This window comes from Scophthalmus maximus, chromosome 8 (assembly GCF_022379125.1).
Source record: "Scophthalmus maximus strain ysfricsl-2021 chromosome 8, ASM2237912v1, whole genome shotgun sequence".
In the NCBI taxonomy this organism is placed as follows: domain Eukaryota; kingdom Metazoa; phylum Chordata; class Actinopteri; order Pleuronectiformes; family Scophthalmidae; genus Scophthalmus; species Scophthalmus maximus.
Window position 1 is genome coordinate 12,602,555 of NC_061522.1, and position 25,804 is coordinate 12,628,358.

Below are 25,804 nucleotides of genomic sequence, written 5' to 3' on the forward strand. Positions count from 1 at the left end.
TTGTCCTACCATCACGGGTACTTTATTATTACAAGTCAACCAACTGTATCAAAACTGCAAGAACCTCAAAACCAGAGTACATCAGCTCCCTTCTGGCTGCCCTCACCACAACAACTGTGTCATATCCAAATGCGTTCAGTATTTATATAAAAAGAAACAATCTAAAGGCACATCTCTATTGTATTTACATTGCATACATGTTGGACATTTAAATCAAGTAAAAAGAGCACACGATCAGTCTAAACACCTGGCCACAGTGGCTTTGCTAAAGAGACTAAACTAAAGCTATCTCTAAAATACGTACAGCAAAACACCAGTTAGTTGTTGTTTTTTTTTTTTTACAAGTCACAGTATTCAAAGCCACAACTCTGCTGTGCTCTGTTGTCCCCAAAGCATTGTAAAGATGTAACCTATAAGGCTGAATGTGAGCCAAATCTTCTCCTGCTGCTGATGGTCAGTGCACGAGTCTGCTTTATATAGACGTGCACCTACAATACCTACCACAGAGATCAATACGCCGATGGGAAGATTAGATAGAAGTCAATACTTGGAGCTCAGTGCAGGGTTGTATATATATATATATATACAGTATCTGTGCACGCGTGTGTGTGTGTATGTATGTTTGTGACTGAGGCAGGAAGGCCAGCATTCGAGAGTTAGTGTGAGTGAATATGTTAGTTAGTAGTCTACAGGGCGTGTGTATGGGCTCTTGTACGTTGTGCAGTAAAAGGAGAGAATGATCAGGGAGGTAGGAGGGGGTTGTGTATTTTCTTAGCATTGTGTATGTGCGTGTAACTTTACGTGTGTGTGTGTGTGCGTGTGTCAGACATAGTCCAAGAACACATCCGCCGTGTTCTGCAGTAAAGGCTGGGTGGGTGCCGTCGTGCTGCAGACGGAGCTCAGCCTCCGTGACGACGCCCTCTGCTGCTCCGAAGGACCTAGAGCGTTGTTCAGCGTCAGGTACACCTGACAAACAACACACATTTATGTTTCGGGGCAGGTATGAAAATGCTGAATAATAGACAATAAGCCAAAATATACTTACGTTCTTGGTGTTTTCCGACAGCAGCAGCTCGGTATTCTCCACCAGTTTCCTAAAGGACGGCCTCTTCAGGGGATCCTGGTTCCAGCAGGACAGCATCATGTCATACCTAAGCAGGAAAGGCCAAGATTAATTTCAATAAAGGGGAATGAGCTTGATTCGCGTAAATACAAATTTGATGCACTTAGAGGTGCAGCCAGTATGAAGCTCAAGGAAGCTGGCGACTTTCCCAAATCCAACTGTAACCTCTATTTTATGCCCTAAAACATTTTGCTCTTGCTGTAAGTACATTTTGCTGCATTGGTGTCTGTATTATTTATGGCACCTTTTTATGTTATGTTCCACTAGAAGAATAAAAGAAAAACAGCTGGTTAACATCGTAAGAAGCCACCATTCTAATAAAAAAAAAATCCCTTTTCAAAGTGTAGTATTTTATAAGCTATTCCATATTGTATTCATCATCATAATAAAATGTTAGAATTACATTTGCATCAGTTAGTCAATTTCATCAATTGGTTGATTGCCAGAGAATGTACAGGTAACTTATTCGATTTTTGATTAAAATCAAGAGCGTTCACTGCTTTCAGCTTCCCCAGCGTGTGTCTTTTGGTCGAACAAAGGAACTCGGTGACGTTACTTTCCCTGGCATTTTATGGACTAAACAATGAATCAGTAAAATTGGTGATAAAAATAATGATTAATTGCATCCTTGGTTATAAATAGAAACACTTACATCTCAATGGGAGCAATTTCAGGCCTACTCATCCTGCGGCCCTCTTGAATCATCCTATAAAATGCTGAGCCCACCTGCATCCCGGGGTACGGGCTGATGCCTGAAACATCAAAAAAATCATGGCATCATAATGAGGATGATTTCTAGAGCTACAGTGTGTTATCAGAATCAATATGATTTTTTGTACGATTCAATACACTAAGTGATGTTGTTGCTGAGGAGCATCATCTGAGCCAGAGTCAGCGCAAATGGATTATAATAATGGCTTAGAAATTATAAAACAGATGCAGCAGTAAAGCTCTAACTGGAAATGTTACCCAGAGAGAAGATTTCCCAGAGGAGGATGCCGTAGGACCACACGTCACTCTCGTACGTATAGACGCAGTCGAAAATACTCTCGGGAGACATCCACTTGACCGGCAGACGAGCCTGCAGCAGGAAGAGAAACAATAACATGGACAACGTTCCCCCGTTTTCATTCATTAAAACCACATGTCCTGGACAAAAGGTTATTATTACATACATTAGTGTAGAAGAATAAGAGCAGGGACATTTTCTGTTCATCCACATATTGCATGTACATATCTTGCGTGTACAGAATTTATGATTTGCTGACGAAGACTTGAGGACCCTGGGATAATTTGGACACATACTGATCCCAGGTCAAGCCCGCCACCTGCATTATTTCACAATAGTGAAATGTTCAGGAACAGTGAGGAGATGTATGTGTGGCTGGGAAGGAAGGAAGGGAGGAAGGAAGGAAGGAAGGAAGGAAGGAAGGAAGGAAGGAATGACGAGACTTACATTTCCCCGAAGAACATAGCTGGCGTCAGTGGTGATGTCTCGTGCCAACCCAAAGTCACAGATCTTTGCCACCCTGCCGTGAGTCAGCAGAATGTTTCTGGCTGCAAGATCTCGGTGGATGCACTACACACACGCACACGCACGCACACACACACACACGGAAACATGGAAATGAGTATTGATATTGTGAGACTGTAACTGGTTTATGTTATGATGAATGATCACCAAACAGTCTGAGCTTTAGAAAACACAAAGATGAACTGAATGCACTGAAACAATGTGTATATGACAAAGAAAAGACACAAAAAAAACGGAGACCATGGCCCAGTTTTTTAGTATCCTTCACCAGAAGCACTGGCTTTGATATGTATTTAATATGCTTTATTTATGGCTTACAGAAAGTGCTGCTGCTGAGGCTCAGGCTTGAGGCGGGGAATTAAGACTGTGTTTGAACTCAGGGGGTACTTGTTTAATTTACATTAAGTAGATTACATCACTAAGTTGTTTTATTCATCTGTTAAGTGTATTATCAATTAACGTGGCACAGAACGAGGTGCAGTAACAGGTCTTTCTTCTTGTTATAGGCTCATATTCATTAAGAAATACAAAACCTTTACAGTATAGTAAAAGTTTTTATGTAAAATATCATAGTGAAAATACAGACCACAATGTGCCTAGCACTGTAATAAAGTAAAAAATTATATTAAAGGACAATAGTCAAAGGAAAATCTTTAAGTTTTACCATTTTAGGTTAATGACACTCTAGACCTAAATGGATAAATGGTGCCTAATTTAATTTAAAAAAGCGTAAGTGCTGTTAGGGAAACATTTTCAAAGTCAGAAAAGAAGAAAAGAGGGTTTTAATTATAAAATTTAAAGTGGCTTAGACAAGTAATTCCCAGACCCACAGATGGGTCGCTGGGGATTTAATTTTGGGTCGCCAAATAAATTTGGACAATTATTTCCAGTTTAAGATTTACATCAGCAGTACCCCTCAGAGCCACATGAGAGCTTGTTCATATTTCTACCACAGTGAGGGATTCTGCCATTATAGTCCATGAATCAGCAGCCAGCCACAAGTAATGGATGTTTCACTTATTAAAAAGGACCCTTACATTTTTAAGTATACCTGCATAAAGTGGGGATACATTTATCAAACATATCTCAAGATAATACTAGGTGAAACAGAAATGGAAGTAAAAATGGTCAGGAACGTTCATTTATGCAGACTCTTACTGTATGCTCTTCTCTTGCTTTATATATAAGTCCTGTTGTGAATTGGGTCGCAGGGAAAAACTGCCTTAGATTACTAGGTAGCTGGTTCCAATTGTTTGCAGTATAAACTCTACTGTAATTGCAGTTGTGACTGTATAAGCGTTACAAGTGGACACTGTACAGACTGTTGGCCCTGAGCCATATTGTGATTTACAAGCCAGCGGCAGCATGTTTAAGTCTCTTCTGTAACTGCTCCATAAATATTAAAACGGCCTGTAAAAGACTTACATTCTTGGAAGTGATGTACTCCATTCCTTTGGCCACCTGGTAGGAAAAGCTGAGGAGATCTTCAGCATCCAGAGACAGCTCACCTATTTCATCTAGACAAAGATTACGTGGTCATCTTCATGGTTTCAAAAGACTTTCAGTCCACTGCTGCGATGCATGACAGGCAATATAGACTCAGAGGTTTTCTACCTGACTGCGAAGACCGTTCTTTCTCAGAGGGACGCATGGGCATATATCCTGTACCAGTCATCTCTCTGCTACACAATTGCACACAAACACATACAGCATGAATATCACACTTTGACATTCATTTTTTTAAACGCAACTGCTATGAAGATTACACAGACATACACACCTTGTCGGTTCAGTTTGGTTTGAGACGTTGCGATAGTAACCATCACCGACTTGGGAATTGAGGAAGGACTCTCTTTTCCTGCGCAGAAAGTTGAGGAGGTCTCCATAGCAACAGTACTCAGTGATCACCAAAATTGGGCCTGGCAGCGATAAAAAAATAGAAAAAAAATCTCACTCGTGGATTTTCAAATCCCATAACACCGTTCAACAAAGACAAAGAAAAACGCAAACCAAACCCAAAGCTCTGATAATGAACCCGAAAGAAGCAACACTTTGACTGAAACGAGGCAGTTTAAAAGGCTGATCGCAGAATTTTGTGTTAAAACATGTTGTACAAATTTGTGTCAATATCTTTAAATTAAGTTTTTTTTTTTAATGACGCAAAACATCCTTCCAAACACATCTTCCCTGTTTCCCAGTAATAACAGATTCATGCATGCTTGTGTGTATTCCAATCTAAATGCGGCACTGCAATCAATGGTTAGGGCTAGGCGGCTAGATAATATCGATCAACTGAATACTAAATATGTAACAAGTCAAAATGCATCACGTCTTCATGTCTGAGCTGCTTCATAATGACTGTCCAGTATCTGATTTTTCATAAAAGGAAAATTGTGGCTGGGCACATAGCAGCAAGTCAGCGCATGGTCATGTGTGTACAAGCTTTCTACACAATCACCCAAACAATACTCATTACCACAAAAAAAGTCAATAAATAATTAAAGAACAATGCAGTAATAGAAGTAGAGTGCAGATGCAATATTAATAGGTTCCACGCCCCCCCCAAAAAACACCAGACAAAATGTAACCACAGATCCCTCACACGTGAACTAAGTTTGTTGACCAGACTGCAGCAGATCCCCTCACCTCCGACAGTGCAGGCTCCCAGCAGGTTAACAATGTTCATGTTGTTTCCAAGGTAACTAAGAACCTTCAGCTCTGACATCAGCGCCTCCTTCTCCGTGGAGTGAGCATTGGCTGAGGATGAGATCATCACAACATTTTACACACCCTCACGTACCAATACAGCAATTAAATATCAAAACATTATTAGATTTGTTATTACTGATGCAGTCAGTGTGTATGTACCATGTTTAATATTGTAGCTGGTCAAGGTGAACATACATTTAGCTACTTTATTTACAGTTAGATTTAGTACAGTGGTTGCCTCCACTGTGGGACGAATAAGGGATTTTTTTATCTTATCTTATCTTATCTTATCTTATTCCTGAGGGTCACATGATAAACCTGGAGGCTTGTGACATGATTAACCTCTGCCAAGGAGGTTATGTGATCTCTTCTGCTTCTCTTCTTGTTTGTCTGTTTGTTTGTTAGCAGGATTACTCAAAAAGTTAATCAAAGATAGCATAGTGATTACATTTTGGGCTCTGGATCCAGGAATAGGGCAAAACTTAACATTTTTAATGACATATCTTCACAATTACATAACATTTAAAAAAAAGAATGCAAGTAAATGTCTACATCAGATGGAGACGGGAACTCAAGTTTTGGGTGAAAGCATATAGGTGGGAGATTGCTCCGCCTGGGCGAAGGTCTGCACTCTTTTTTTATTCAAATGAAACTTTGGAAGGGAACTCACTCCTCGATGGCAGTAAAACACTGACATTGAAAACTTCAAGCAACTGTTTCTTAAAATTATACTGAACAGTCCCTGAATATATATATATATATATATATTTTTTTTTTACGCTGATCCTTGGTGGTTTAACTTGTCACCCTGCTGCAGTGGTGCACTCCAGGACCCCATGGCAACACTGCCGCTGGTTACGGGTGCAATAAAGCACGATTCTCATCACACCCTATCAGTGATGCTGCGTGTGGTCAGGAGTGATTCAGGCCTGAAGATTTCAACCAGAGAGGGCAGCAAATCATGGCTTTTTAGCAGAGTGTAAAATTACTCTTTAAGTGCACTGCATACACTCTTACAATGTTCTGTATGCTGTTATGACAGACAGACACTGGGACAAACCATTAAAACTTACGTTTGAGCATCTTGACAGCGACGGTTGTAACAGTATCCGCAGAGCAGAGTCCATACGCTGTGGCCCTCACTACTTTTCCAAAAGCCCCAGAGCCCAGGGTTTTACCTTTAGGAACACACACACACACACACACACCTATTTAATCAATATAATCCGATGCATGGCGATGACTTTTCTCCAAAATGTAAGCAAACTTCATGGCTTAACAACCATGGATGTCATACCAAAGCGTAGCTTCTGCCGAGGAAACTCCCACTTGGAGTCATATGGCAGCTGGGTGGGGTCAATATAAATGTAGTTGTTGCCATGGATACTCTCAATGACCTTCCACTGGATCTGAAACTTTGGTTTCTGTTGAAGTTCGGAGAGGAGAGAGGGCAGGAATTTATGCAGCGAAAAAGATTGTTTTGTTATGTGTGACTGCATGATCGTGTAGCTCTTATCTTTTGACCTTTTCTCATCGCCCTCCCAATCCAATTTCAGATGACTCTTTGCATTTTAGTTGTCAGCCTTTGAATAGACTTTCCCAATGATGATCCCACCATGGATTCGTGAACCAGTTCTCAAGGAGTCTGATTCATCTAAGTGTATTTGGAGCAGCATGCTGTGTGGGGGGGGCATTAATAGCTCGAGGCATGATCGGGTTGTCAAAAACAGCCTTGAACTACAGCATGTCTGCACTCTAAATGGTTCATTGATTCATTTCAAATTCATTAGGACACATTCATGCTGAGTAAAAAGACACATTTCTACAGCTATCTGTGGAATATCATTATCAAAAGCAGCAAAAAAATAGTCTGATCCCAACAAGATGCTTTAACGTACTCTAAACAAGATGAAGGGGCATGTTTCATTAGCAAATGACGACGCAAACCAATTTTTGAACCTAATCATTGATTTGAATGGGACTGACGGTAATAGACATATGTGATTTATAACCCTACTTTCACCGAGATTAAAATAGGTCTTCATAACCATAATGATATGTACTGTGTGCGCGATTTATTTCCTCCCTTACCTGCATGTACTTATATAGGAGCACCAGTAGAATGAGGCTGAGCAAGACGCCAGTCGTCACCATGCCAGTCAGAAGAGGCGTGAAGAGTTTATGTGGGACGACGCGTTCTGAGAGGAAACACACACACCAGCAAACACAATCAGAAAACACATTGAGCTCTTTAAAGTATAAATTACATTTTACTGCTTATTACACACAGAGACACAAGCACATGCACACACACACAAATACACACACACACACACACACACACACACACACACAAATACACACACACACACACACACACACACACACACACACACACACACACACACACACACACACACACACAGCATCCTTCTCCAGCAGCTTTGAGACAGACAGCTGCAGCAGTGGTGTTTGTTGGCGTGACAAGGATTAGTGAGTCTACATCATATAATCCCAGCCTGCATAGTCAGCATTCACTAATCTTATTCAATCTGTACCCAGTAACCACACACCTGGCCTCAACAGACACGAGGTCAACGTGTTTGCTTGTCTTTTTGTGTGTGTGTGTACTAATGCAACAGTCTTAGTTGTTTGGTATGAATGAGATAATATCCACATACAAAAACAGTGAAGTCTCTCCCCTACTGTCTGTGTGTGTGTGTGTGTGTGTGTGTGTGTGTGTGTGTGTGTGTGTGTGTGTGTGTGTGTGACTGTGTTCGGGTTATCTTACCACTGATGGAGAACAGTGTGTAGGCCTCTTCCCCCTCCGTACTCGCCACACACTCCAGGGTGTGGAAATGTGCCTGCTCCTTGCTGACGTTCAGTCGGCTCTCGACCTCACTCCTACCGAATGCAGACTCTGTCACCACGGCGACCTCTGGAGTCTCCCATTGGGTGGCATTGGGCAGGTGTGAGCACCTGTTGAAGGGTTATAAAGTTGCCCAAGGTCACTTCAGTGCAGCCGCCTATGTAGGTACCGGTGCACATGGTGGAACAGTGAGACACTGTGGCCACTGACTTGAATGGGGTTTTGTTGATCCAAAGCAAAAAATCATTTTCAACTGCCATGAGAAAACAATACGTCAACAAATCACCCGACCACACGTAATTTTAAGACCAACATGACCCACGGGCGCTCACATGGCCCCAAGAGAATTTTCTATTGAAAACAACATGGGCACTGGACAGGGAAATGACTGTATCAATCTGAAACATGTGTTATCAGCTATCTTGATAACAGAGGCTTATTACCTCATCATCTCACGATAACAAAATTGTTTTTTTTCGTGGTAAGAGTGATTATCCTGAAAGACAGAAAATGTCTCCTTTTCTCTAATTATTCTAGCTTATTTTTTCTATAAATCTAGCAACTATCTTAGACTTAATTAGAATAAGTTTTGATTTGTTTGTCTGATTGCTACTGAGGCTAGTGATGATGGCTAATCCTATGTAAACATCTGCTAGTTTTTACATGATTGGAGAACATGAGGACAGATGTCACAGGTCTTCCTCCAGCTCATGATAAAAGCTCTGTATCATCATCTTTCCTATATTACTTTGATGGAAACAATTCAATAACATAAACAGAGCATGATAAACACTCTTCTCATGAAAGATACATTTCATGAGAAGATACATTTTTTCTGTACCTCATGTGGGGCAGCTCGCAGAAATACCAGCTGATTTTCGGGACTGGATAACCTGCGGCAATGCACCGCACCTGTCCGTCAACAGGCCCCTCCTGGGCAATGATAACAGGCTTACCTTGCAGACACAAAGGAGACAGACATATTTAGCACACATGTATAACACATAGAGCATGCTATATACAGTAGATACTAATGTGAGGTACTTTTATGATAATTTTTATCAAAACTATCTGGTGAACACACAAGGTACTTTCAAATGTATCAGTATGAGAGTTATGATTTCCAGACGCTCACAAAAATTGTGTTGTTATCAAAATCATGGCACAAACTGTGAGAGTGACTTACTGTTGACGTATACGTGGAATGAATGATCCATGGATGCATCCTCGTGACTGGCTGAGAACTTATAGATCCCGCCCTCGGAGTCGAGAACCCTCACCAGTCTCAGCTCGCTGATGTATCTGATTGGACAACCAGACATTTCAGAATCTGTTTGTGCACATGCATGTGTATTCACAGGAGATTCCTAAACTGACTCTACCTGTATTTGCGGCGGTGGATAGTGATGACATGCTCTGTGGTGTTGAGGAGCCGCTTGCCGTTGTAAGACCAGGACAGGGAGCCGGGTGATGGGTAGGCATCTAATTCTACTCTGAGGCTCAGGCTCTCCCCTTCTTTAACATCCGCCTGGACTGGACCTGGACTTCCTAACATGGTGACGAACCCCTGATCTGTAAAACAGAAATATGCAAAGCTATAGGAAAAGTTCACCTGTGTACATCTCAGTACAATAAATATATCCAATGTCTTGCAGGAGATACTTTCTAGTTTTCCAACAAATGGTGTATTCTACTTTTTAGTTAGTGATTACCTACATTACCCACAATAAAGAGGAACAACTTTGTTGTTGAACATTGGTATAAAATAACTGAAAATTAGCTAGAAATGGGAAAAAAGAGTGACCTCAGATACATGTTTTACCCATAGGCAAAATATTAAAATGGACGTAGTCACTGGGTCCGGAAAATGAAGCCACTGAAGAAGTGCCTGAAGCCTGTATTATCTGGAATCACCAGCAGAGGGCGACTCCCTGGTTGCAATAAGACGTCTGTTTCTATAGAAGTCTATGACAAAATGACTTTACTTCTCACTTGATTTATAACTTCATTAAACATTTTCCTGAGGATCTCTAGTTTCAAGTCTTCTTCCGTACAGCATGGTGTTCAGTTTGTTAATTATACAGGCCCCGTTTACTTTGGTTTTTCCATTTAGTTTAAAAAACAAACAAGACGACGATGAATTAGTTATGTCACATTTAAAGAAAAGGTCACGTCAAGCTGATGACAGCCTGTGGTATCACGTTGATGTATTGTCAACGTTCAAAGCGACATTTGGTGGAAGGGTTATGAGACAATGGACGCCTCTAACACGGGATCAAGCATTTGTTTACCCACTCTAGTGTGGTAAGAGGGGCAGTTGGTTGTGAGGGTGTTTGGTTCCTTATTCCCCCTACATGCATGTAAATTGTTGTCTTGATACAGTCTGTATCACTCTTTGTGACATTAAGAATTGGACAAAAACACTGACATGGACATAAAACATCTTTGACACTCACCACGGATGTCCAGCTGCAGGGTTGCAGCACTGGAGCCTCTCTCATTGTGGGCGTAGCAGCGGTAGGTGCCTGAGTCTGACTCGTTGACACCTGGGATCAAGAGCGACGTGGCACGTTGATAACCACCTGAACCAGACAGGATGTGTGAGGCCTGAGATTCATTGGGATGCTGCAGGACATCGGGGAGAAAAAAGTGAGCGGTAAAACAGGTGCATACAGATCCAGTTCTTTGCATGAATCACGCTTTACTTCCTTTGTTTTTCAATAATTATTTAACTACATTTTAAATAGTCAGGAACTGAAGAAATACTGAACATTTCCACTTGTCCCTCACCAAACTCTGCGTAACTTTGTGTACAATGTCAGGTTTGTCATTCTGGTTGATCATTTTTCCAAAAAAAAAATCAGATTTTATTTTGCTTTTGCCAAGCAAAAGGTTTCACTCTAAAATATCTAAGAAATACCAGAGGCGGTCTTTAAAATAATCTGCAATATTACCCAGCAGAGAATGTAATAAATGTAAAATGTAATGTTTGTAAAAAGAAATGTTAGTAAAAAAATGGCCACAGTCTTCTTCATGGTAAAAAAAATCTCACTGTAGTTCAAATATTTAAATGTATAAAAGGTACAGCTACAGTCAGACACCGACTGTACACAGAGGAGAAACTGTCTGTTTTGCCAATCAAGCCCTCCGTCAATCTCACCGCTGATGAAGGGAAGTCCCACTTGAGACTGAAGTCTGGGTTGACGTTGGTGGAGCTACAGGTGAGAGCAAACTGCTCTCCTCTCCTCAAGATGACGATGTCTTTCTGGGACAGCGTGACCACCGGCGGCACCGATGGAACTGGATCAAGAAATGGAAAAGTATTATTATATTATCATAACTGTTGCACTTGGTAAGATCATCCAAACCAGCAACACTCATAAAAACCTCCTCCATTTTGCTCTTATTATATTTATTTCCAGGCCATTTACTCTTAACTAACGGTCGCAGGGACGCTTGTGTCATGTGGGTCATGACCTTTGCACTTTGCACTGAATGTTATTCATGAGCCTGAAACTATTTTATTGTGTTGTATAGTATTCCTATAATCGTTTATCACTTTGGATGAAAGTGTGTCATAAATCTTTATTCAGAATGCTGCTGAAACTACATATGATGATGACTTTATACTAAACTGAAAACATATTTTGTATACTATCATGAAAGACTCTCAATAATGTGTGACTTCTGTTTCTTTAATAGGAGGTTTGGATTAGTGCACAAACACGTGCAAACACGTGTACACACGTAAATCGCATGATGAATCGCTTGATAAACTGATGATGAATGGCTGCTCACGTCGCTTCGTGGCAGTGTTTGACTAAGGCTGCGGTAATTCTATTTACCCCAAATGCAGCCTTCATGCACCGTTTCAAAGCTTTGTTCATTATGGCACTCTAATCCCTCTACTCCTCACTAGCCCAGGTCTCTTTTCTCGCTCCGTCTCTCCATCATTCGAAAGGACACTTCCCTAGTGCTCCTCCCAGCTCGTCTCTGTTCAGTCCTCGTTCCACTGCACACCAGAAGGAATATGCTGATGCAGTGCAGGGCAGACACATGAGCAGTTTCCACTGATGGATCTGTCGAACTAAACTGCCTTTATGTTACATGTCATTTTAATAAAGCTCATAAGAAAAAAAACTATGAGCTCAACCTCTTTCGTCAAAACACGTGCAAACTACCACCAATTTCTTGCCTCTCATGTATAATTTTAGCAAAGCCAGTGGCTCAATGGATGCCAATGAACCATTGCGCAGATATTCATGGTGCCCAGAGGATGAATCATTCGGACTTTTAAGTACCTTGGTGTTATAACTGATGATTCTCTTTCTTTGAATCCTCATGTGGACAACCTTCTCAAAACCTTTGGACTGAAACTCGGAGTATATTTCAGAAACAAACATGTTTTTTCTTTAAATTAAAATAACAATTTTGGCATCTGCTACTTTTCTGTGTGATATATGTGAGTCTCAGCTGTGTCTAAAATCTGTAGACATTAGAGCTGGGTCGTTTATCAGCCTGGCCGATCATCAAAACCAATTTTCTGCATTTTTACAAGTATCTGAGTCAATATTTGTATTTGTATATTGTTGAGAAGATACAATAATATTAAACATGCCCTACTCTTGGCCCTGATGCAGCCGCCACTGCCTGTCTGTAGACACCCCCATCGGAGCTGTGTGTCAAAGGTAAGGTGGCACATGTTGCTGAAGTTGCAATGAACATCACTATCTTCTATGATAAAGTTTGAAAAATGCCACAAGTTCATATCGAAGATCAAAAGACTCGGGCAAAGAGGGAGCAGGAGAGAGAGAGAGAGAGAGAGAGAGAGAGAGAGGGTTACATGTCAAGCTAAAGTAAGCAGCAGATCTGAGTCGTGTGTAAACAACTGGGGAATTAGTGACAAAGTTGCTAAAAGAATTAAGGAAGAGGGCTATGAGTGTCTGAGCAGAAATCTACTGTACAGCATGAGATTAGCCACTGTAATAATGACAAAAATATCCAAATGAGATCATAGAATGTAGTATATGGTTGAGATACATTAAGGCGGGCAACTGAAAATAAACCAATACGCTTAACACAGTAAAAACCTCCTGTCCTCTTTATGTAGCAGTAGTTTTGTGTTTGAGTTTGTGCAACAGTGAAGGTTGACACCAGGACTTTCAGTTTTACTAGAAAGGTATGTATATTGGTTCCAAATGACCTCTTGATAATAATAATCGTATTGCCCTTGAAAAAAAAACGTATCAGTTGACCCAGCTAGAAGACATGGTTTACTGATGCCTATTGTCGCTGGGTGAACACGGTCTCTTGCTTTGTTTGTTTACAAAGTCCCCAAGACTTGGATTGAACTGAGCTGAATAGAATCTGAATCAGCCTCGGCTATAATTTGTGTTTACTACTAATTAGCAGATGCTGGAGGACATTGTGGCACCTAGCTGTGAACAGCCGACACCACTCCCGGAGGAGTGAGCTACTTTTAGGCTGAAAACGTAACTATGCCATGTGACTTTACACTGACCTTTGAGACACGACTTTTTTTCTAATTATATGACTTTTCTGCAAAGATGACTGCTTAATTTCTCTCAGCAGCTGCATACACAGCATTCAATCTTTTGTTTTCTTCCCATTTTAGCTCAATTATCACCCATGTGTCAAATCTAGTGGTCCCATGCCACATGGAGACCCACTTAAGACTTGTGAATTTCAGCAACATGAATTATAGTTGTGAAAACAAAAATATGCCTCAAATTTCTTCCTTACCAAGTCGCACATCCACAGTGTATTGGGTAGATGTCACTCTGTGTCCGTGAAGCTGTCCCACACATAAGTAACAGCCCTCATATTCCTTTCTCACATTGCTGATGATGACGCCTCGCTGGAGGTTGCTGTGGTAAATCATGTCGGAGGGCAAAGGTCGTCCATCGCAGGTCTCCAAAGCCAGGAGAGTTACCTCGGGGTCGGTCACGAGACAGGGGATGGTGCAGTTTTCACCTGCCCGCACCAGAATGACATTCACCATGGTGCGCTGGAAGGCATTCTGGGCGTCTGAGGAGATGAAAGAGAGAGGGATTAATCTGGATTACTGTTGTTTGATGTGCGACCTCAAGCCTCTTGCCCTGTCATCAACAACCCACCTTTCACATAAACATAGATGGAGCTGTGTTCCAGTGTGCTGTTGTTGACACACACGTAACGGCCCATGTGGAGGGCCTGCACCGATGGCACCTTGACATAAGCCACTCCACCCTCCTCCACCTCGCCCTCCAGCCGGCGAGCCCTCTCCCACTGCCACCTCAAGCTGGGTGGGGCGTCAGGCGTGGTGGCATTGTCATGGCAACGCAGCTCCAGCTTCCCTCTCTTGGGAACCACTACGTGAGGCCCGCTGGGGGAGATGACTGGCTCGCACCACACTGGAACAGAGGGAAAACAGTATGGTTGATGTACGGTGGCCCTGCATGCTACTTCCGATGGCTTCAGTTTGGGTGAAGATCCGGTACATTTGGAGAAAAAAAACTACATTGATGTAGATTAATTAAACAAGCTCTAGAGAGTAAAATTAGATGAGTAGATAAAATATCAGAAAATAATGAAAAACTGCCAATTACAATATACTTAAGTTCAAGCGTATGTTATTATTCTCTCGGCCCCCTGGACGCAGTTTTCACGGCACAAAGGAACTGCATCACCCATTATGTAATTCTACCAGACGTTTAACCAAAGGTTATTTGTACAAATTGGGATCATTATTGGCTGTTTTTTCTGCTTTGGACAGCAGGTCCTGCTCTCATTGAGTTAGCCATGATGCACACACTGCAAATATGTATCGCTATTACTATGAAGTAGGAGTGAGCTTCTTTCTTCTCCCCTATTATCTCCAAAATGGAGATTTGAGGGTTTTTTTTAAAAAAAATCGTCTTTATGACAGTAGTGAGCAAACAATTATACAACCTGGAACCACCAGGGGCCCAGACATTTACTGTAGCCTCTTCAAATGATCGATGAACTGAATCAAAGTTGATTTGAAGTTGAAGATTATTGAGTATTGAGTTTATAGAGAGCCTAATGTGATGGTTAAATAGGAGTGATTTCGCACAGAGCCCCTTAGGACCGGGCGCAATCTAACCAACATGGCTCAATGGCACAATCAATAATTATGAGCTGTCTACCCGCTGAGTAATCACGCATTACTAAAGGTCCCTAATTCCCTTTCCTTGAGACGAGTAAACTAAACTAACATCTTCATCTAGTTTCAACCCCCTCTTTATTTCTCTTCTTCTTTTCCTTTTTTGCAGTTTTCCACATGATAGGCATCATTTCCAGAGCAGGATTTTCATGTGACTGTTGTGCCCTCAGGCCTGGTGAGGCTGGGAGAGCAGGGAGGAGAGAGGCATGCGGATGCAAAGAGGCTCCCTTCTCTACCAACACCTGTGGTTTATTTTTGCAGGCGGTCAGGGCATGTTTGGTAGCTGTAAGAATCTTTTTTATTCTTTTGGTCTCGATAAGACAAAGGTTCAAGCGAGAAAACCCGAGGCTGTTACATGACTTAACAAAAAGCTTCCTTCACAGCAGCCGGCCGGAGCTGCTGGATGTCGGAGGGCTGATGTCAGGGTGGGTTTGTGTTTGGAGATGTGCCTCTTTTCCTTCTTCTCTCTGCTCACACAACCTTATCCCTGTTTTTTATTTATTAATCACACACACACACACACACACACAGGCGCAGGCACGCACACACAAACACACACGCTAACTCTCGTGCGCACGCACACACAAACACACACACACGTTCACGCGCACGCACGCACACACAGACACAAAGACACACACAAACACACACACGTTCACGCACACGCACACACACAAACATACACACGCGCACGCACACACACACAAACACACGCACGCACGCACGCACACAAACACACACACGTTCACGCATACGCACACACACCTGTTGCAACCTGAAGGCACTTCTCGACACAGGAGTTATGCAAATGAGTCGTGATACGATCAGTCCGCCAGTCAACCCCTCGCGCCGTTGAAAAACACCGCGTCACGTAAACGTCAACCACGTTCACACAAACGCGCTCCGGCTACGAGGAGCTGCGATAAAAACCAAAACGTGACGAACATTAAACGGTGCCAGGTGATCTAAAAAGACAAATATGTGGAATAAACAAATGTATTCAAGAAACAAACATGTAAATAAACAGATTCTGAAGAAGCCTAATAACAAATCTGAGCTCCTACAGAACAACGCGCGAACTCTTCGTGTCCCCGTGACGACGACGACGACGACGGACAAACACAGTAACACATGGGACTGCTGCGATGTCGAGAGGTCCCAGTGCATCCAGACAGAAGAACTGCCCGTGCTCCTGGGAGGTCGCTTCTCACCTGTCAGTGGCAGCAAGAGAAGGTGCGAGGCGATAAGAAGCAGCCAGTGGCCCCTCATGATGACCAGGAGGGTTCCGAAGCCTTTTCACTCGGTGCCGCGCGTCTCGGTTCCAAGAGCGAGCATCCTGTGCTTTGCAAAACCAAAAAAACGGAAAAGAAGGAAGGAAGCACCGCAGATCCCATCCACTGTGGCGACGGAGCAGAGGACAGGTCCCGGCACCGCGATGAGCGCACAGAACACACTGATCAGGCCGAGCGCGTCTCCAACCCCCCTCCTCCTCCTCCTCCTCCTCCTCCTGATGGAGCTCACTGGAGCTTAAAGACACAGCCCCCCCCCCCCCCCCCCCCCCACCGGCCCTGGATCCCTGCCACTCCTTTCTGCCCCGCATTGGTCTGGAGACGGGCCAAGGTGATGAGTCGGTTGTTACCGGGAAAAACACGGATCCTTTCAAGCCACGCTCAGCGTTTCTGGCGCAGTCATTGAGAGAGAGAGAGAGAGAGAAAAGATTTTAAAGAACTCATCCAATATTGTAAAAATTGCCAAACACATGCAATATTGCCTTTTTTCTTTTCTCCAATTGGATCAGTGTAAGTATCCCAGGTGTTATCATGGCAGACCTCCTTGGCTGCTGCTGTGGTGATGATGACACCTCGCACCCTGCAGGAGTTTCCCTGCAGCCAGCTCCCACAGTTTGTGATGCACTTCATGGTCTCATGTCCCCCCCCCCCCCCTGACTCTAACCAGCATTAGAACACTGGTCTCACTTTCCACAGATTTAATCGACTTTATATCCGTATAGGAATCAGTTCAAGACACTCAGCATGTGTTGATGTGCACAGCCACAAGCTTTTTTTTTCAGGCATGGGTATTGATAACCACACAGCCATCATCCCAGCCACATGGCAAATTAAACTTTCACAGTGTCACAATCACGGTCAAGTCTGTCTTAGAAACAACAGGTCAGGTGCACATGCGTAAATAGAAACAGGTTTTGCCAGCTGAAATCCTTCTTCCTGCTCATACTGTGTTTTAAAAAAAAAAAGTTCCTACAAGACTTGCAAATGAGCAAATGGGAATTTCACACTAAAAAAATGTAACCTCTTATTTCAGCTTCAGTTAAATGTCTGAATACATTATTGCAACTATAGGTTTAGTTAATCCTTAACTAAAAAGAAAAAAATAGAAGCCACCAAAGACTAACTGTCATCCAGACACTTAAAGGACTCCTCCCATCATCTCCTGCTGTTGGACACAATTCTCATCCAACCCATCCCGCTTTACTCGTCCGCCTGTTTTCTCAACATGCTCTCTGTCGCAAAAAACGTACAACTCCAACACCCATAAACCACACTGCAGCCAAGTCTTCCCACACCCAACCTCTCCAAGCTCAATAGTGAGGCCATCAGCCCGTGGCAACATCAATATCTCATGACATCACTCACCCACTCAACTGACACTTCTCTGTAATCCCCTCAGGACACAGGTACAGATCCATGAGGTGCAACAGGGCCCGCTACCTGCAGCCATGGCAGCACTTAATAAATGTTCCCACCGCTAATCCAGCTCGGCCCTCTCACTATTCATCGGTGTTTTATGTTCATGAAATGTTCATGTCTGTTACTGCGGCGCCGCCGAAAAATGAAAAACAAGTTGGGCAACTCTTCACCAACATGCTGTGTGATGATACCCCCATAATACCTTTCTTCATGCACACCACAAGTCTCAATGACGATGTTCTAAAACCACGAGCTGTGCTGCTTATTAGGTCGCTCGCTGTAATATTTTTCTTCTGGCTTTGAGAAACTTCGTTACATAAGGTCTACTTACAAGAACAATGAAATCCATTAAAGCATATCTAAGTTCCACAAGGGCCAAAAAAAAAAGAAGCACTTTTGGGTGTAACAAGAAAACCATTGGTGAAGGCTGTCTTCAAATACTTAAATTATACCAAACAACAATCATTTACAATGGAGCTTAAAAAGAAATTGAAGTCAAATTTCTAAATTAATTGTAGAATCTCCTTGTGTATTTCCTTTGTGCCTTGTGTCGGCGCTACATGTTTAAATGTGTTTTTTTTCCGAGGTTTTTGGAGTGGTTTTACATGTTGTTTTTTCTTTTTCATCTGTAACCATACAAATGTGTGTGTGTGTGTGTGTGTGTGTGTGTGTGTGTGTGTGTGTGTGTGTGTGTGTGTGTGTGTGTGTGTGTTCTCTGTTGCTCCAGTTAAAAATGTGAGAGTACACTGGGATCGTTGTTATGGTGGTTTTTTTTCCCGTAGACACATGATTAATCTCTAACACACTGCATTGCCCTACAGCAGCTTATGTCTTTCTCAGCACATGATGGAAGGATGAGGCTAAACAAACTAGAACAGAGGCAGAACATCACATTCATTGATTTGAAAGAAAACAAAATTTGAATTAGTTTGTTTTTCCAGCACAATTTTCTGGAAAGATTTGACTAGTGATGGTTTCCGTTATCAGTTAATTTTCGGCAGAGAAATAACTGTAGGGAAAACCCATTCACTTCGGTGCTCATCATTCTTCATTTAATAAAGATCAGTGGGACCACAGTCCATTTAGACATATGTCTTTGGTTGTAGTGGTCACGGTGACAGCGCCACCATTTTTCTAGGGATATTCTGAAACAACATTGTTTGGGTAGATTGCGTCTACACCGCTTGGGGAGCGGGGATGATTAGGTTGAGGGGGAGGGGGGTTAACTGGGATTCCATGATGAGACAGTGGCTGCAGCAGCCCAAGCATGTGCTTGACAAAGACATTTTGGCGGAGCAGCAATGCCTCTGAGGAGTGTTTCATATTTGCACCACAGAAAAAAGTTGTCTATTGTGTCTCACCCAAAATTGGATCACACATCAATTGTGGTCCCGCATCTGATGTAAAAGCTCATAAAAGGTCATGCGATACTCAACACAAAGTGTAGTGTACGGGTGGTGGTCTCAGTAAAATTAGTATTACGTATTAAAGGAATAGTTCAATATTTGGAGAAAAGGGCTCATGCTAATGTGTTAATCAGAGTCCTCTAGACCAGAGATGATCGTAGGTGGGGTTTGTTACTTTCAGACAGAACTACTGTAAGTGATGCTGTTTCTGGTCTTTATGCTAAGCAGAGCTAACATCGCTTATATTTAACGACCTTCTCATCTAACTTATCTAAACAGGGAGTGAAAATGTCAAACGTTTGCTTCCCCGATGGATTAGATCAACTTTTCACCTTAACCGTCCAGTTGGAGTTTAAGACCTGTTAATTATTCAGCATCCACACAAAGGAAACCTGTACCTCAGAGTGTCAAAGTGCCAAAGTTCCCTTACACCTGTTCACCGGCCCACGCTGCAGCTGCCCATATGCTCTATGAAGATGTCCCCGTGTGTGTTTATGTGTTTGTGCGTCCATCAGGATCGTCCATATGTCTCGTGTCTGCTGAGTTTGCATGTCATTTGAGCAGTTTATATGGCCTTCGCTATTACATTATTCATTATTGAGGTGAGTGTCTGTAGCAGATCTGGGCTGAGTCACTATGACTGTGTGTGTGTGTGTGTGTGTGTGTGTGTGTGTGTGTGTGGACCCACAGCATGACTCACTCAGTGCTTTTAGACAGATGAGGACAGCGGTCTCACAAAGGGCAACGGAGGTTTTATACAAGAAAAATAGCCACTTAGATTAGATTACGCAATGAAAAACATTTCTCTCTCTCTCTCTCTCTCTCTCTCTCTCTCTCTCCCCCTCTCCCTCTCTATGTCTCCTCTTTTATACCTTTACAGTGACGCACACACTCATCCTAACTCAATCACCTTCAAATGAAGCTATCTTCACACCCTCAGGCAGGCACGTGCATACACCTGTGTCTGTTGGTGCAAAAACCACACACAAACACACACGGACACATGTTTCAGATGAAAGAACACCTCATCGTTTTTCCTTTCAAAGCTCAGTATAACCCTTTTCCTGATGCAATCCAACACTTGTCTCTTTCTGCTGACTGGGTTGTTATAAACCCAATATCTGTGTGTCCATTTATCTCTATCATTTTTCTTCCCTCTCCTTTAATACAATCAGTGTGGTGGAGGATTTTTTTTTGACCCACTCTGTGTGGTTGTTAAGTGTCATTCCTTGGTTCAGCTGTGGTGTTTCACTTATCAATTATGACCCAACGAACAGATTGGTCTAAGAGCTGGGTCAGAAAAAAAAAAGTATAGATTCACTTTGATGTGATGTACTTTGACTGAATCTAGTTCAGAATTGCAACTCAGATAATTTTCTTAGTTTGTAACCTTAAAGGAATAGTTCCACATTATGGGAAACATGCTATTCTGCCTTCTGGTGTAGAAGTTTGACGCCACTCTCATGCATGTTTGGTTTTGTTATCTGTTCAAAAAGTGCAAACAGGAAACTTTCTTTCCTTTCGTTTTTTTGGCGGTTAATTGCCGAACAATTTCTTGGCCAAAGAAAGGGGAGACTCCTTCCTGGAGTCTCCACTGCTAAGCAACTTCTCGGAGCCAATGAGTAGTAAGGCATATCACACCTGATATACAGTGTCTATTTTTATAGTTTGGTTAAATAAATGAAATAAAACATGTTCATGAATGAGCTTTAGAGGCTTGTAGGCTTGTTTTTAAAATAAGACTAGAACTATTTTCCCCTGTTTCCACTCTTTATGGTGAGCTTAGCTAACCAGCTGCTTGCTATATCTTCATATTCAACATTTGTTTTGAACGTTATCATATTGGGAAATTGCATGTAATGTAATCGTCTTGCAGGAAAGTTCTGGTGCAAAATGTCAGAGCATTTATTTCTGCGCTCAAATCTTAAATGCACATCAGTAAGTACAATCTCTCTAATCATGTTTGCAACGGTAACTCCACATATCTGAGGCTTTATTGTGAAATAGACATGTCTATTTTCACAACAGATGGATCTTTGTCTCGCAAAAACAATCCAGAAGAGGCTGCCACGTTAAGCTGTTGGCCACCGCACTGTTGAGACAAACATATGTTTGATCCGAAGAGATGATGTGGATTGAAAATGTGCCAAGGCACATACAGTACATGAGTAAGCTAATGTGAGCGTGTGTAATTGCTGATAGCCCAATGATCGCCCTCTGTCTGGATAAACCTGATTAGCATCGACTAGGCTGTAAGCTGCCATAATCCAGCGTAAGGAGAGAAGGATGGATGCAGGGACAGAGGGAGGGTCCCAACAAGACACAGAGAGAGAGACGGGATGATATAGAGGGCGAAGAGGAAAAGGAATAACAAGGAGAAATAATGCAAGGTTCAGGGATGGGAAGAGGAGGGAGGACGATGAGCAGAGGTCTTGGAAAGAGAAACAGAGAAATACGTCAGAGCAGGTAATATCTTGTGGGAAAACCAAAGGAACAAACATGACAAACTCCTCTCTGTATGGCTTCATGAGCTCCCACAAAATCATAATTGATAATAAAGAGAGAGTGTGGTGAGTAAACAGAGAGGTGGAAGAAAAAAAGGAACCAAATGAACGGAAAGAAGTGGAGGAAAAAAAGGGTGTGGGAATGTGATTAGTTTGGCTAAAAGGCAGAAAGGAGAGAGATGCAGTTGAGGGAGAGAGAGTGAATGAAATAAACACAATTACAATGATCAGTTTAACTGAGAGACCATTAGCTTCCCTCTCTATCTAACATGTGCGTGTGTGTTTGTGTGTGTTCAAATATGTGTGAGTGAGCATGTGCTGTGAACATACGGAGCTCACACGTACGATGTGATACACCAGATACTTGTGATTTGAACCCTGGTGTGGATTTTCACATATATGGACACAAATCCCCTCCCGTCAGCATGAACATATCTCCTAATTTAATTTCAGCATCAGATAGGGGCTAATTGTGTATGAATGTTGTCCGTGTCACTGTATAATCTCCACAGTGGAGAAGTGATAATAGCTAAAGAGATGGGGAACGGAGAGAGTGCGAGAATCCACAGATCCCCTTTGTCATTAACTGACAAAGCTAATGTGACCCCACTTAACTGGTCAAGGCCATAAATGCATTAACAATCCTCTCTGCATTAACTGGAAACTTCTTTTGCAAACAGAACCACAGCAGCAAACACAAGGCTCACTTTACTGATAATGAGTCTGCAACTGCTGTTTATTTCATAAACACAAAACGATGGACAATAACTAAGTACACCTACTCAAGTACAATTTTGGAAAACTTGATACTTCCACTCCACTTCATTTCAGAGGGAAATAATCTATGTCAAACTCCACTACATTATTTGAGAGTTTTAGTTGCTTGTTATGTTTCAGATTCATATTTATAAGAAATAGAGTTAGCAAATAAATAAAAAGATAGAGTTTGATCATAGCAGCAGGTTATAAAGGAATATAATTCTCAATACCTTCACGAGCTGCATCTTTAAAGTGATACTTAGACATGAATGCATTAATAATTGTAATCCAACAATATTACATACAAATTATGATTCTGAAATAGACCATTCTGCTGAATGAATACGTTTACTCAAGTAAAAATATCAGTACATGACTTTTATTTGTATAATTGTACTTTGATATTGCTATTTTTACTACACTGAAAGATCTGAGCACTTACTCCTCTACCAAAGATTGAGTACGGCAGTGGAAATATAATGAAACCATTTAAAATGTATATTTGGACAAAATATATTGAACATATTCCACCTATTAAATGCCTGATACTTTTGTTCTTGGGTTTAAACTGCGGTTGGACATATTACCATGTGGAGAGTGAACAGTGACGTGAGGTAGATATGAGTGAGTCTTTCATGACAATAACTTTGGCCTTGATGATACAAGCACGTATTTGAATAAAAATACATTTTTGTCATCACTCACCTGAAGAAAGGGTTTCGTTTGTCATCCCGTCCTCCAGGGGGCGCTGTGCTCCCCGCACCAACACGTAGACCTCAGCGGGACACCAACAATCTCTTCCGGGCCCACGCTGACTCGCAGAGGCTGGAGATGAATCCATGAAGTTTTAATTCATTTGTCTGTAATTTCGTTTCTCCGCCGTAGGGAGAAGTTTTGTGTGTTTGTGAATATTCACAACGGAGAGCCCTGTCGTTGAACATTGTTCTCGTCGAAGCCGCCGTCGGACCAACGGCTCCACGTTAGCTGAACATGTCTGCGGAGGAAGGGGACAAAACAGCCACCACCGATGCCAGCGCAGGAGACGAGGAGGAGGAATGGCTGTACGGAGGTAGAAAACTAAACCAAACCCAAATACCGCTTAGAACCGAGCCAACCGCTCCCGACCGACGGAGACTCGCGCCAGTGTGCCCGTTGCTCTCCTCGCGAGCTGCTAACTGACAACACCGTCCGTCGACGAGAGCGCGTCAGGGGAGTTAGCCTGGAAGCTAAGCTAGCAGCTAGCAGCGCCTTTTGCAGCTTCGTGACTTGGAGCGAGAATATTCAAAGCTGCGTCCGTCAGTGCCCCGAGGTATCAATGCGGTCGAAGTAAGCATGAACGTCGTTTGTGTTTCAGATGAGTCTGAGAGCAAAGACGAGGATGAAGAGGCCAAGCTGAACGCGGCAGTCAGGTAACTGACATCCACACTCGCCCATACAGACACCTGCAGTGTCTGAGACATGAATACCTGAAGAAGACTCAAGACACCATTCAATGTGTTAGGAAGGACTCTACTTAGATCAGTGAGAAGCACACCTTGAACAGTGCTAAGATACATTTGAGGGCTGCCTGATTTTCTTTTTGATTATTATTTCTTAAGTACAAATTACATACATATAGTTAACAAAAAACCTCAACTGCACAGCAAATAAAAGACTGCTTCACTATCTTTACAGCCATTACAGAACCATTTAAGAGCAGCAGAGAAAGAAAAACTTGGATTTAGCGGAAAGAAATTTAGTAGATTTTTAGACTAATACTCAAATGCATATTAGTCTGGGACCTCTCAGTTCATTTTCTATTTCCAAGAGCCGTTACCAACGGACGCAGACTCAATTGGATAGACCTGCAACCAGTGAGAGCAAAGAATCACGTGACATCTGTTGAGCGATGTGGAAATGTCAACAGACGAGAGAGCGTGCAGAGAGGGCATGCCTGTGATGAAGATTCCACAATGTCTGTGAATGAGTGTTGTCGTTTTTGTGGGAGAAATTTTAAATGATCGGGTACTTTTAGTCAAATGCTCGTTCATCAGCGGCAGCCTTGGTTGTTTACAAAAGTGGCTTCTCTCCGCATCAAGGGAAAAACCCCGCCCATTATCAGATAATCAGTTGTGATTGGACCGGGAAGTTTTCTGCCGGAGGGAAAATCACTTTTAAATCGGTTAAATTCACTTAACTTAATACTCAGCAGGGGACACATACAGGATAATGTAGTTGTATATCACCCTCTGGTCTATATACTGATATGTAGCTGTGCATCGTGTGCCTCTGATGATTCTTTTTTTCTGGGCGTTTGAGGATGTGTGTGTAGCTGGAAGGAAACATTATATCTAATACTTCATTTCATCTGCAGTGCACCTGCTGATGCTTCCACAGAGGAGGCTGCTGCACACGCTACAGGAAATGGAGTGGCCTCTGAGGTTAGTAGCTTATACACACTGTCGGTACATGTCGCACTGTTTGCTTTCTTTTTCTTTTCTTTTTTTGAAGTTAACACATACTTACCGCCCTGTTTTGGGATCTCAGGCCACAGGCGAAGCAGCAGGTGAAGACGTGGACAGTGACAGCGACAGTGATGATGACGACGATGATGTCCGGGTCACCATTGGAGACATTAAAACTGGAGCACCACAGTACACGTAGGTTTCAGTTAAAGTGAGGCATTTTACAGATCATCTTATTTACTGGTTAGTTTGAATAAGCTTCTAGCGAGATGAAATTTTAAGTTCACAGCTACTGACTTGTATCTTAAAAGTAAGTGTTTTACAATAATCCAACAGTTTTCAGATAGTATTCCTAAATCATCTCAGAACATTGTCAATGCACCACATCTCCTACAATGAACCATAGAACCTAGAACATTAATATCAATTATACATTGACATGATAATCAAATATTTTTTCGGGACCATTCAAGAGACGGAGGATGATGTGTTGTTGGTGTGAATTACTTTAATCTAAATGTCTTCTGATTGTCTTCTCACAAACTTGGATTTTCCGAGTTGC

General features: G+C 42.2%; 2 protein-coding genes across 8 annotated transcripts in view; one reads left to right on the top strand and one right to left on the bottom strand.

Moving 5' to 3' along the window:
* On the bottom strand, nucleotides 1-23,639 carry kitb (KIT proto-oncogene, receptor tyrosine kinase b). 4 transcript variants are annotated; one of them, XM_035637399.2, is made up of 21 exons: nucleotides 23,504-23,639; nucleotides 14,373-14,648; nucleotides 13,999-14,283; nucleotides 11,396-11,535; nucleotides 10,692-10,860; nucleotides 9,618-9,807; nucleotides 9,422-9,537; nucleotides 9,077-9,191; nucleotides 8,158-8,345; nucleotides 7,458-7,564; nucleotides 6,664-6,790; nucleotides 6,440-6,544; nucleotides 5,304-5,414; nucleotides 4,438-4,576; nucleotides 4,272-4,336; nucleotides 4,083-4,174; nucleotides 2,580-2,702; nucleotides 2,093-2,204; nucleotides 1,776-1,875; nucleotides 1,046-1,151; nucleotides 1-966 (listed from the first exon to the last, which is right to left on the bottom strand). In XM_035637399.2, exons 1-21 carry the CDS (start codon nucleotides 23,637-23,639, stop codon nucleotides 823-825), a joined length of 2,946 nt encoding a protein of 981 aa, XP_035493292.1. In that variant the 3' UTR covers nucleotides 1-822. The 4 variants fall into 4 exon arrangements, with proteins under 4 accessions (XP_035493292.1, XP_047189908.1, XP_047189910.1 ...); XM_047333952.1 differs by having other exon boundaries at nucleotides 4,272-4,339; XM_047333954.1 differs by lacking the exon at nucleotides 23,504-23,639 and adding an exon at nucleotides 16,633-16,899.
* fip1l1b (FIP1 like 1b (S. cerevisiae)) overlaps nucleotides 23,607-25,804 on the top strand; it is a 9,814-nt gene continuing 7,616 nt past the window's right edge. For all 4 annotated transcript variants that reach the window (XM_035637401.2, XM_035637402.2, XM_035637403.2 and 1 more), the window contains exons 1-4: nucleotides 23,607-23,867; nucleotides 24,153-24,207; nucleotides 25,152-25,218; nucleotides 25,325-25,437. In XM_035637401.2, the coding sequence (XP_035493294.1) occupies nucleotides 23,789-23,867; nucleotides 24,153-24,207; nucleotides 25,152-25,218; nucleotides 25,325-25,437 (314 nt within the window). In that variant the 5' untranslated portion in view covers nucleotides 23,607-23,788. The remainder of the gene's footprint in view (nucleotides 23,868-24,152; nucleotides 24,208-25,151; nucleotides 25,219-25,324; nucleotides 25,438-25,804) is intronic.

What these genes read in the sequence shown, in the direction of transcription:
- kitb (XM_047333952.1), bottom strand. Translation starts at nt 23,639, where the DNA reads ATGGATTCATCTCCAGCCTCTGCGAGTCAGCGTGGGCCCGGAAGAGAT. An exon ending in CACACTGTTCTCCATCAGTG is followed by an intron (nt 7,565 to 8,157) that starts GTAAGATAACCC and finishes GTTTCCTCTCAG; the next exon opens with AACGCGTCGTCCCACATAAA. An exon ending in CTGGGAAATCTTCTCTCTGG is followed by an intron (nt 1,876 to 2,092) that starts GTAACATTTCCA and finishes TTGATGTTTCAG; the next exon opens with GCATCAGCCCGTACCCCGGG.